Raw genomic sequence first — 13750 nt, 5'->3', positions numbered from 1 at the left:
TTTATCTGAAGTATGCTTATTAGTCACGAGGCGGTCACTTGGTCCTGAAGCAAAGGAAATACAGGATCTGATTTATTTTTTTTTTATAAATTTTATTGTTATATTCCCCATACAATTGCAGCCCCCCCATTCTGACCCCAATCCCTAAAGGGATCATGTTGCCAGCTTGTAAAAACGAGACTAGAAAGCACAGAATTTTATTCAATGAAAAGAATTTCTAGCAACAAATTGAAAGGGTCTATCCTATGTCTTGTCTGGGACATTTTTTTAAACATCAAGTTGGTTAGAAGGAGAAAAGATATACTAATTGAAAAAAAGATACAAATTTGAACGCATAAGTAATATTAAGAGCAATGACAGCAATTATCCTGATAGCATAGAATATTAGACTGACTCTAAGAAGTTTATACAGAATGAGTGCCAAACAGCTGAGAGAGCTAATGAACAACTGCATGCACCACACAGACAAGAACAGAGATGATGGGACTGAGCAGCTGCACTCTGAGGGAAAACCCTGGGGCTGGCTGACTGTGAGCAGAAATCACAGTGCTGAGGGCGCTGAACAAAAGGCTAAGGCCATTCTGGAATACACTGGTAGAATCTCCTTCTGGAATAACAGAAGTCTCAGCTGCTCTATCTCTGACCACCTAACTGTGGAGCAAGTATTCAATGAGGGCTGGTACTTTAGTGGTAAGCATTCAGAGAAGAGACAGGAAGAAGAGAGCCTATGAAAGGCCTGAAGGAATCTTCTAGACTAGTGCTGACCAACAGGATTATAATGTGAGTCATGTAATTTTTCAGTAGTTACATTTAAAAAGGTAAAATTAGCAACAAATAAAATATATTTCCAATATCCCAAGAGATTACATTTCAATATGTAATCAGAATAAAAAGTTAATAAAATATTTTAATTTTTTTCATGCCACATCTTCAAAATCAGGGGTATACGCTACCCTTACAGCTCCTCTCAATTCACATATGTGAAGCAGAAAGAAGATGGACAGGGGTAGTTCCAGAAAAGGGAATTGTAGCTCTCCTTTCATAATAACCACACTATTTATTTAAAAAAAAAAAAAAAAACAAAAACAGTGCTACTCTGGAGGGAGGGAGTTTCCCTTTATAAAAGGAATTCAAGATAGGAAAAGCACAGAAGGGGATTTGTAAACCAGAGTGAGAATATATGATTCTATGAGGAAGAACCGCTCACTATGGTGAAGAGATGGACTGAATTCCCCAGACAGAAGAGAAAATCTGGCTCTGAAAGGGGAGAATCACCAGGAAAAAGACAAATTCAAGGAGTACCAGATAAGAGATCAGATAAATCACTGGCTAAATGGTCAGAAATAGAGTCTTATATAAAGCTATAAGAAACCAACCTGCCCTGTCTTACCTCTGCCATGTGATGTTTATGACTATGTAGCAAGCTATTTGGAAACTACATATTCTACAAAACTTCAAGACGTGGAGATATTGTATAATAAAAAATTTGAGATTTCAATAGGATAATCTCCCATTACAATGTTGGTCCTAACATTTGATGCTAATGAGGTTATTCCTGGTGGGACCTTAGATATGTTATGCCAAGGAGGTAAGTTTGAGGATGTGGGCAGACCACCATGCCAACCACGTGGTTGGCGGATTGGGACTTTCAGGAAACCAAGGTCTGAGGAAGGAAGGGGGACTGGAGATTGAGCTCAAATAGATCATGATTCTATCAGTCATGCCCACATGACGAAACCTCAGTAAAAACTCTTCACACTGGAACTCAGTCAGCCTTCCTGGGTGAAGAACCACCAGTGTGCAGAAAGGATGATATTCCCTGATTTCATGAGGCAAGTAAAGAAACAGTATTTGCGATCTTTCCTAAATGTCTGTTCATCTGGTCGATCCTAATTGGTATCCACTGCCATAAAATATAACCCTAAGTATAGTGCTCTCCTGAGTTCTACAAATTGTTCTAGAAAGTTGTTGAATCTGCGGCAGGTGATGGGAACCTCTCCAATTAGTAGCAAGTTGATCAGAAATACAGGTGCCACAGGGAATGCCAAGCCTGCAGCTGACATATACAATGAAGACAGTTTTGTGAGGGGGGTAATGAGAAACACTGAATTAAAAGACCAGTTGGTCAGAAGTGCAAGTGGGCTGGGAAAGCCTCTAACTTGCAGTTGGCATCTGGATGAGAATAATCTTGCTGGGGATCAAGCATGCCCTTCATCTATGCTAACTCTAGGTGATTAGTGGCAGAATCACATTGCAGTATTTTAGGAGGACCACTCCTCCCAAACATATATGGCAAAATTCTCAAAGAATCTGAGCTCCTTTCCTACCAGAGGCCTATCACCACCAGCCCGACACAATTCTCATATAGCACTCTTACTTTCCCTAAACCCTCAGGAGAAAAAGGCTTTGGTTCCTAAACCCAAAGCTGGTCTGCAGACATTTATTCCATGTAAGCGAGAACTACTGAAAAGAAAGGAAGAATTCACGAGATTAAATATTCAAAATGAAGTATTTTACCTTTGCTTAAAACAAATCTCTCACTTGCAGAGTATTTCATTGTAATACAAAAATGGGGAGGAGAAACCTTGTCATTGAAGAATAAAGTTCTGCCAGCTTGAATCAGGAATTTTAGGCTTCAACAACACTTGAAAAACTCATTTCCTTTTCATGCACATACAAAATTATATATCCTACTATCTCTATTACCATAAATGTAATTTAACTGTTTGCAGAATGGCACTACAAAACCTTTGGTTATACCTTAAACAATGAAAATCTATGTGTCATTTAATATATATACAATACAATGGGGATGATAGGTGTGGAGGGCAAGGAGAGGGCAGAGGGGCGACAGAGGGGTCAGAATGGAGCTGCAAGAGGGAACACTGAACTCTAAGCTCTAAGGAGTCCTTGGCTAGTGATGTTTAAAATAAAAGAAAAAGTATAAGTATAGAAAAAGCTCCTTGAGCAAGAGCTCCAACACTACCAGCTCCACCTAACCTTCTCACCTTCTCATTGGGTGATAGCCTCTCCACGAAACCAGTAAATTCCAGAGACATCAGATCTCAAGTGGGGTGATTTCAGGCAAGTTAATCAAACTTTCCAAGCATCAGTTTCTTTGCCTAGAAATGCTGCTGTGGAAAGTACATTGTATTTGCATATACCTACTATACAGTGGGTGCTTAGCAAATGTCAGTTCTATTGGCTGGAGAGACTGAGGATTACATTGCAGGACCTAGCTGAGGGCCCTTCAGCCACAGTAAAGACTGGAGGAGCTGCCCTGTGAGAACCATGCACTGTACAGGGCCCTTTCCCACAGCATTGCTGGTACCTGTTACCCAAGACCTTGTGCTGGTAGCAGCCTTGCTTCCTGCCTACCAGCATACTTTCTAAATATTAGGATACTTACAGGAGACTGGTTTTCTTAAAGATAATTTTTTTACACCTGGATTACACCTTATGACTAACCTCAACAAGATGTTTCATGGTGACAAAAAGTGAAAGTCTTCTGACTTTAATTTCAAATACCAGAATCATTAACTAGAATAAGACACTGACCTATGTTTTCTGTACATAATTAATTCAGGTCAGAATAACATTAAATGGTCAAAGAAAACTAAATATAAAGTTAGCAATACATGTAATGTGATCACTGAAGTCTTCCTTAGAGTATTTTTATAATATTAACCTGGTCTAATATGGCTATAAAATCAAATGTATAAGACATACATTTCATATAAAAGGCCCATTTTCTATTCTTATACACTGACCAACTTACTAAATGATCTACAGAGTATCTTTTCCAAATATTAACTATTTTTGTATTAAGACTACAAAATTTAATTACATGGATATGTACTCACTATGTGTCAAATTTTTTGAAATGATAAAGAATAAATTAAATACTAACATAATTTCAGTTATGAAAAAGGTAGAAGCAAGCGTAAAACCTAGACATTAAATAGCAATTCACTGCTCTTTCTTCCTGTCACCTTACATTCAGACTTCCACTATTTTAACATAATCTAATTAGCAGCATGTTAGGGCTCAGTTTTGTTTTGTTTTGTTTTTTTTTTTTAATTTAATTTTATTTATTTATTTTTTTTAGGGACGGGGTCTCGCTATGTTGCCCAGGCTGGAGTGCAGTGGCTATTCACAGGCGCGATCCCACTACTGATCAGCACGGGAGTTTTGACCTGCTCCGTTTCCGACCTGGGCCGGTTCACCCCTCCTTAGGCAACCTGGTGGTCCCCCGCTCCCGGGAGGTCACCATATTGATGCCGAACTTAGTGCGGATACCCGATCGGCATAGTGCACTGCAGCCCAGAACTCCTGGGCTCAAGCGATCCTCCAGCCTCAGCCTCCTGAGTAGCTGGGACTACAGGCGCGCGCCACCACGCCCGGCAGGGCTCAGTCTTTAAAACAAGATTATTGGGCTGTGTCTGAGGCAAAGGATTAAGCAGCTGACATATCACCTCTTTTAGACTTCAAAATAATACCAAAATAGGTATCAACTGTTCTCATTTTACAAACAAAAACTAGAATTCAGAGACTTTAAGTAGCTCTCTAGTATGCAAGTTCAGGCAGTGTCACTCTTGAGCACCTGCTTCTTAGATATTTCTCCCTTCTGTGTCTTCTGAGGTTAGGTTTGTCATGATGGATCTTTATTTGTATCAACATTAACTGAAGAGGTTAAATTTCTAGGAAAGCTACTACCTATATTTAATCATGTACATAATTAATGTAAACTGACCAAAATGATCAGCTGGATCACTGGATAGATGTAATTAAGTAAAGATAGCTTTCGCCTTAACCATGTATATTAGGTGAACCCCCAAGATCTTTAACAATTAAGTGACTGAAAAATCACCATATTTCATCAAGTTATCTTCAGTCAATTAAATTGCCCATACACTTACCTCAATCAATTTGTTGGCATGTTCACGGAAAACCTGGGCATACTCCTTAACTTCTTTCTCATTTCCATTCTTTGCAGCTTCAATCAATACTAAAAGTGGAACGTTGGTTTCCAGGAATGAATCTGAAACGTGGTCCATGACAGCTTTGCGGAGCTAATAATTAAATTATAAAAATTTGATTTTATTTCTACCAAGAAGCTACATTGCTTTTTTTCCTCTTATATTTTTAAACCAAATGGAAGCTAATGATAGCCTAGTTGCACTTATATGAGGATCTCTCATGTAGGTCATGCAGTTATATTATCTCCAACATAGGAAACATGATGGTGGAGACAATGGTTTACACTATGGTCACAGCACTTCAACAAAATAATTTTAGTTTTCAAGATAATATCCATTTTTTCCCCTGGGAATTATAACATTAAGGCTTATATCTTAGAGGACTAACACAAAAGTGAACAAAAAGTAGCTCAGGGCCATGGAAAACATGTAATTAGTATAACTGGCTTAAAAAAATGAGAACAGAAGGGGAAAAAGCACTTTTAGGTTTATCTCAACGGTGTTCCCATATTGTGAACCTTAGAACTGAAAGGTTATCCTCATAACCATAACCATTTTTGATTCCACTTCATCAAAAAGAAAATCAATATAGTCCAATTTTGCTTTATATCACAAACAATAAGATGTCTCTCCATTCGGTCTGGGAATTATTTTGTAATATTATTATAACTTCATTTTAAGTCTTAATAAATTTTATAAATTTTACCCTACCTTTTTAAAAGATTAAAGCTCATTAAAACTCATTCCAAAATATAAATGGGATTATTTAACCTTAAAAGAAGAGGTTCTTCTGTATTTACTGACTTGGAAAGATGAGCATTCGAAATGCTTTTATATGCACAATGTTTGTACTAGAAATACAGTTCCACCAAAGATCTAAAGGAACTTTGAGTGTATAATCAGAATAAAGCAAGTCAAATAAATAACTGTAATTTGTTTCTACTGCATGTATGCTAATTTCAACAATTCCTTCAGGTTATTTTTACAAATCTGCAAGTCATTTCAAACTGGTTTTCTTACCTGTACATCCTTTTCACACTAGAGCTAATTTATTCAGTCCACTCCAGTGGGACTGTATTATCTCATGTCCCCATGAGATTTTTAGTACCCATTTAGAAGCTTATTAGCAAAAGTCACTTTGCTGTGAAAATTCATCATTCATCCCAGTAAAACTTATGGGCCCCATATTGAAACAAAATATGGGAACTTGAGAACTTGGGAAAGCAACCCGCACTTTCCAGCTTACCTGTCTACGCAAGTCCCTGGTCTTCTTGGTCATTTTATCTATTGCAGAATTGAGCGCATCACTTCTTTCTTTACGTCCAGCCTGGAAAACAGAAATAAATGTGTACTTTAGTAATTCACAATGAAATTCAATAATAGCTGATAGCTATTTACATTCAAAGCACTGAAAAAAAGTGAATTTTTTAAATCCCAAACTTGGAAAATTAACATCAAGGAAACGGGACAATGTGACTTTTGCCAAACTAAATAAGGAAAGCCAATATACAACGTTTTTGCTTAAAATTTCATTTTAAAATTTAAAGTTGTATTTTAACTCGAGTCAGCACACAGCAGTTTCATTAATGAAGCAGTTTTCCTTGAATCACAAGCAAGAACAGGTTATACCTGATTTGGATTAATTCTGAGATTTGAAGAATGTCAAAATATTATACATGGTAAGTAATACTAAAACAAAGTGAAACAATGAATCTTAAAAATTGGGATGTACCATGATGGGTCAGAGTTAATAATGTTTATCATGAAGATCAAATAAGAATACTTTGTAATTACTTCAGCCACATATCTTTTAATTCTACACTAAGCTGAATGCAATTATGTCACACAGAAGACAATACAGTACCCACTTTTAAGAGAAGTATGTAAATCTGCATTTCTTCAGCGGTCAGGGGATTGAGTTGAGATTTGCCCCAAGGAATATTGTAAATATCAAAAACAGATGGTAGTTGAAAGAAAAAGGACAGAGGTAGTTATCCCAGGAAGAGCTAGCCATATGCTACACATAATAAAACATCAGTTAGGTTAAACTACGAAGTAAATTAAAAGTTTTTCCTTACAAAACGCCCAGCCAACAAATGTTGCACTGTCTGTAAAATATTTATTAATCATCAGAGATACAGAAACGGACAGTCACATTTAATCCAGTGTTCCACAGTGGTCAAAAGACTTTTCTGTATTGATATGCCATCACTATACAAATCAGCACAGCAGATAAATGATTGGAAATGGGGAGATAGTCATATTTTTCTGAGTGACTTTTATGTACATTTGTTACACATTTTGTCTCTTATTCCCCCATCTATTAAAGGGAGATAATGACACTTGTCTCTCTGCCCTTACCTCTGTGAACTGTGAGAGGAAAAGAAAAAAGGAACATTGAGGGATACAGGTTATTTAGCAGAGGACAGAAAGGAGAGAAGAGGGAACTTATGAATATTAAGAGTTGACATATAAGTGATAAATGGATATGGTCACTTGTCAAATCCAGTAAGGGTCACATCCCTTATCCTTTCTCCCCAGCATTCCTGTACTGCCAATAAAATTAAATAGTCCACTAACTTTAAGGGTAGAAAGAGCCTCAAGAAAAATCAGTCTCATACCTGATTCAGGTATGAGAATTTCTATCTGCAAAAGTAAACTGTGACTTATTCATGGACATCAGTCAGAAAAGAACCCGACAGGCTTGTCACTTTCAATCTCTTAATATCAAAATACTACAATCTAAAGCACAGATAGCTAAAATTACATTAAAAATATCAAACTAACAATCTCATACTTAAGGCTTTAATCAAAGTCTCACTCCTTAGACATTTAAGTACTCCAAAAAAAATTCTATACATAATCCCAGAAAAGATTATTATTATTCCTAGCCACATTTTTTTGTTCTAATAGATCCTTTGTTTCAAAAAGCATCTGGATTCTGAAACCCAATAACCTCACAAGAGCCCAATTCTCATAACTTTGAATGCCTGGGCATTTCCTCAGTTTGGATAGAAGGTTTTACCTCGAAAATCATATAAAAGCAAATCCCTAAACTTGACTTTTGAGGTAATTATAGTCATACAGCAAAATTCACTTTAAGATGCAACCCACACCATGAATTTCTTAATTCTGTCTTTGTCAAACTACCTTAAAAATCAATTTATCTTTCTTCTTACTTAAGGAAACAGAACTTTATACTTCATTAATCAGGAAGGGGCAGTTCAGAAGCAGTTATTTACTCAACCTTTCAGGTTACACTAAACAAACCACTTTTTTTTTTTTTAATAAATTTTATTTTTGTATTCCCCATACAATTGCAACCCCCTTATTTTGACCCCAATCCCTCCCCTCCCCGCCTCTCACCCCCCATAAAGTGTCTCTGGTTCATAGTTTTTTGTTGATTTTGATTTTCACTTTCTTATAGTTATTCATTTTCCTGGTCCCTTATTTAAGTTTTCTAGATTCCTGCTATGAGTGAGACCATCCAGTATTTTTCTTTTTCTTTCTGGCTTATTTCACTGAGCATGATCCCTTCCAGCGCCATCCATGTTGCTGCAAATTGCATAAACAAACCACCTTTTAAAGGAAAGCATTCCTTAAAAAAAAAAAGTCCAAATAGCAAATTGAGGGTTCCAATTATTTACAATATAAGAGGAATGAGTACACAAACACAAACTAACAACCTTAATAATGACTTGATGAAAGCAAAGAGTTTGCTGATCTGTAAAACAAGACTTTATTTCTCTTTGAAATTAAAGCTGTTATGATTTTATTTGTAGTTTTGCTGGGCCCAAAGTAAAGCTGCTCAATGAATATTTAAAATAAGTGACTTTCAGCTACCACCTAATTGTCAGATTTTATTCCACTCAGCAGAGAAACCACATAGGTTCACTCAATTTTGATATCGACGTCCCTGCTAAGCAGTGACAAGAGGTCTTTCTAAGAAACAGACACAGCTTGTTTGAGGTTTCAACATGAAGCTTCTCCTACCAAGTAAATATCAGCAGAGCTGAGGGATTGCAAAGGTTATTTGAAGGGATGGCCTCCAGCAACACATTTCTGGCTCAGATAGTGAAAGGGCTTTCAAAACCTGTCTTCAACAGAAGCCTGAAGAAGCCATTCCACCTTACTTCTACATGAAAAGACTTCTCTTTAGAAACATTCTTTACTGAGCATCCATTGGCGTGAGCAGGGCTACCTGTAATCCTTCTCTCAGAGGGTTTATAATCTGAGATAAAATGATTCACAGCAACATCTAATTCAGCACTACTTTGTATCCTGCTGAATCTGATAGTTCTCAATTATATAACAGTGTGTCAGAATAGTAAGTATAAATTTTACAGGAGGTTACATTTAAGTTAGGGATTGATTTTTAAAATTATTATTAAGAACTAGAATTTCCTGGAAGATTTTACCCATTTTGGGTGGCAACATTTCCTTTTTCTTCCAATGAACTGGTTCCTGCCTAAGAGTAAGCATCTACATAACAAAATCACAACCCACCAGAGGAGGGTCCCACATGGCACGCAGACCTCTCCTACCACCCGCTGCTCCCCTCAGCAGTGTCCCTTGGTCCTTCTGCCTGCTCTGTTGCCTGCTCTGGTGAATTCTCTCACCTTCCCGTGCTTCTGACTGTACCCAGTGCTTGTATGTATGTATGTATGTATAAATAAATAAAGAAATAAATAAACCTACCCCCACTCCTTTCAACTCACCTTTGCCCACAGATGACACCAGGTTTCACTGCTGTGGCTGACATGTATGTCTACAAATCCTTGCCTACACCCTCCTGCCTCTCAACTCCCTGAGACTCCAATCCTTCCCAGCTGGGAAGGGATGAAATACGCAACAGAGAGGGATGAGATACATCCTTGACAATGCTGGTGGCATCTCAAGGTACATTTTACTCCCTAGAAATAATGTGACAGATGTTCCCAGGTGAGCCTACAAAGGACTATTTAACTTAAAAAGAGCATAAAATAAACATCCTTCCACAATGCTTCCAAGGAAAATCAAGATCTAAGTTGAAGGATCTATACAATCTCTTCAGGGACAAAGACTTCATTTTCTTCTTTCCCTACACACTGCTGCCAGAGTCCACCATTCCAGTCACCTCAGTGATTACGGTCCACTCTGCATCTTCCTATGGTCCAAACACACGTTTTAATTCTTCATCCATTTTATGCTCTTTCTCACCTATCTGAAACACACCCAGTCCCCTGCCCCCTTCTAACTTCTTCTATCCATTATTTAGATGAGATGCCCTGCCTCTTTAGAGACTCTTTCTCTTAAATTCAAGTTAGATATCCCTCCAGAGTGCTTCCACAGCACCTGCGCTTCTCCTAACAGTCAAGCTCAAATCATTACCCGCTGACCTATCTCACAGTGGACCTGAATGGAATGAGATATATTTAAATGGCATAGGACTTAGTGTGTGGTCTATTAGTGTGTGGTGAATTATCAGTCTCCTGCTTTCTTGTTACTAATGAAAACATAAGGCTTTTCAAAAAAACTTAAATACTGCTTTCTATCCTCATTTTAATCTAGAGCATGTCTGAAGAGAGTAAAAGAGCAGGGTAAAAGCTAAGTTTTAACCCTAAAATATTTAAGGACCATGTAAAGGAACACAAGGTGTGATAAATTTAATAGGAATGTCTAATCAGATACAAAGCTTCTCAAATCATCAGAAAATTAAGCAAAATTTAAAAACTAAGAATCATGGCATTCCATAAGTCCCAAGTCAAAATAGGCATCAGAAGCCTCTTCCACCCAAAGAAAATGAGAGAGAGAAAGAAACGGAGCTGCATCTTGACTTCCATGTACTGAAGGGGAAAACTGCTGCTGTCCTCCATAGTTGAAACCTCTAAGTAAAGAAGAGAGTAAAGAACCGTAAGAAGTAAGTATTTTCTAAGGTGCTTTTGGAAGGCTTCAAGAATGAGATGGAGGACCTCTGCGGTGGCGCAGAGGTTGAGCGCTGGGTTGCAAAGCTAACCGCAGTTTCTGCAGCGCCAGTTCGATCCCCGGCTGCTCCCCGGCCACCAGAAGAGGGTCCCACATGGCGCGCAGACCTCTCCTGCCGCCCGCTGCTCCCCTCAGCAATGCACTTCGGTCCTTCTGCCTGCTCTGCTCCCCGCTCTGGCTCTGGTGAATTCTCTCACCCTCCCAGGCTTCTGACTGTACCCAGTGCTTGTATGTATGTATGTATGTATGTATGTATGTATGTATGTATGTATGTATAATAAATAAATAAAAGAATAAGGTGGAGGACCCTTAAACTACTAAAAATGGAATGACCCAGCAATTCCACTCCTAGGTAGCTACCCAAAGGACACAAAAACATTAATCCAATAGGAAACCTGCACTCCTATGTTTATTGCAGCACTATTTGCAATAGCTAACCTATTGAAACAAGCTAAGTTCCCCAAAACAGATGAGTGGATCAATAACATGTGGTATATATACACAAGGGAATACTCTTCAGCAATCAAAAAAGATCAACTCATGTCACTTGCAGTAACATGCATGGAGCTGGAAGGGAGTAAGCTCAGTGAAGTAAGTCAGAAGGAAAAAGAAAAATATCAGATGGTTTCACTTATGGGAGGAATACAGGGGAACCAAACAGGGGATCAGGGGGAGGGGGGGAGGGCGGAGGGGGGGAGGGCGGAGGGGGGGGAGGGCGGGGGGGGGAGAGAGAGAGAGAGAGAGAGAGAGAGAGAGAGAGAGAGAAACTAGCAGGCAAACTATAAATTGGAGACATTCAGCAGGGGAAAGAAAGGGAGAGGGGTCAAAATAGGGGCAGGAAGAACACAAGAAACTATGGTGATGGTTCACAGGTAAGACTTGGTGGTGGGAATTTTATGGGGACTACACCTGAGAGGAGAAATCAAACAACGTACAAAAACAAACAACAAAGTAAAAAAAATATAAAGAGGAATGGAAGCTCTAATATTAAAGAGATTCTTAAAAAAAAAAAAAAAAAAGTTTGAAAACCAAGGGAGAACAAAACCAACATCTATTAAAGAGTCAATCCATGTCTTCCCAAGTAGGCCTAAAAGGTTTGCTGTGGGCTGAGCAACACATGATCATGCAATATACATTTAGTGAAGACCCAAAGTAATTTGACTTCAGTTGTTCTACTCGGCCCATAGATGGCTGATGAGCTCTGCATAAACTGAATCTGAGACAACAGTCACCGGGCATCTTAGGCAAAGAAAGACTAAGTTACTCAATATTTGAGTGTAATGGTTATACAGACCTTTCAAAGGATACCCTTCTCTTTAAGCTCCAAAAGAATAGGAGTTTCTAGTTTGCCTAATGTTACATATATTGTCCTGAAAACTAAAAAATTAAGTCAGAAACTCTAACATTACATACACATCACCCTGCATTCCCCTCTTCCCCCTCATAGAGAGCAGAGGCTTACAAGTGATCTTTGCTTGCCTGTTTGGGTATTTTCTCAGATGAGAGCTAGCCTTACTCACGACCTTTACATTTTTTGTGACTCAATGCTGCATTACACATGGAAATTACCCAGGCATCTGTCTAAATAGTCTATTCAGCTCTAATAAGCTTAGGTGTTTTCAGCCCTGGTCAGAGATATACATGGCATTTGAGGTATTCTGCCACGACAAACATTTCAGCATTGTGTAACAAGGCCAAACTCATGGCTGCTCTGGCATAGAACTATCAGCGAGGGAATCACAATTAGTATGTGACACTTTTCTAGTATGTGACACTTTTCTAAAAAACCTGGGAAGTCAGAAAAATCAGAATGAGCATGTAAACTCTTCCTTTTTCTTTGGGGCTTGGTGGAAAAGGAAAGATGACAAAATCTATAATGGAGAAAAATTAGGAAGTCAGAAAGTAAAAGACTCAACTGTGGGGTTATTTCAGAAGGACTCTGAAATTCTCAATTAACTAATAAAATGGAGCTAAGATTTATAATAAATCAGGGAACGCTCCTGGTTTCCACATTGATAAAAAGCAAAAACAAAAAACTTTAAAAAGAGCTCCGATCCTCTTTGTGTTACTAACAAGGAATCTTTGTTTACTGACAAGCCTATAATATCTCACATTAACAAATGGTGCTGGATTTTTAGCATAATATGGCGAGTATATGTTTTAATATTAAGATAGATTCTTACCAGTTTTGTGATTAATTACAACCAATACTATAAATCTTTAAAAGGACAAATGGAAGAAGCTATTTGTAAAATATCTAGAAAACAAATTAAGGGGCCTCCCTGGTGGCGCAGCGGTTGAGCGCTGGGTTGCGAAGCTGCCCGCGGCCTCTGCTGCGCTGGTTCGATCCCCGGCTGCTCCCCGGCCACCGGAGGAGGATCCCACATGGTGCGCAGACTTCTCCTGCCACCCGCTGCTCCCCTCAGCAGTGTACCTCAGTCCTTCTGCCTGCTCTGCTCCCCACTCTGGCTCTGGTGAATTCTCTCACCCTCCCGCGCTTCTGACTGTACCCAGTGCATGTATAAACAAAAACAAACAAACAAACAAAATAATAAATAAAACATGCCTCTATTAAAAAAAAAAAAAAAAAAAAGAAAACAAATTAATTTCTTTTCTTTTTTTTTAAAGAGGCATGTGTTTTTTGTTATTTATTCGTTTGTTTTGTTTATACATGTCAGAAGCGCGGGAGGGTGAGAGAATTCACCAGAGCCAGAGCGGGGAGCAGAGCAGGCAGAAGGACCGAAGTACACTGCCGAGGGGAGCAGCGGGCAGCAGGAGGGGTCTGCGCACCATGTGGGACCCTCCTC

General features: G+C 38.6%; 1 protein-coding gene across 3 annotated transcripts in view; it reads right to left on the bottom strand.

The window, feature by feature from the left end:
• The window catches only part of CTNNA1 (catenin alpha 1), a gene marked incomplete at its 3' end in the record, with an annotated part of 148762 nt that overhangs the window by 41237 nt on the left and 93775 nt on the right, over window positions 1-13750 (bottom strand). For all 3 annotated transcript variants that reach the window (XM_084251672.1, XM_084251673.1, XM_084251674.1), the window contains exons 7-8: window positions 6226-6306; window positions 4920-5072 (exon numbers count right to left, since the gene is read on the bottom strand). In XM_084251672.1, coding sequence (XP_084107798.1) covers window positions 4920-5072; window positions 6226-6306 — 234 coding nt within the window. The remainder of the gene's footprint in view (window positions 1-4919; window positions 5073-6225; window positions 6307-13750) is intronic.

Source organism: Talpa europaea, assembly GCF_964194135.1.
Source record: "Talpa europaea genome assembly, chromosome: 13".
Classification (NCBI taxonomy): domain Eukaryota; kingdom Metazoa; phylum Chordata; class Mammalia; order Eulipotyphla; family Talpidae; genus Talpa; species Talpa europaea.
Note: the sequence above shows the minus strand (reverse complement) of the source record. Positions and strands in the feature narration are given on the sequence as shown.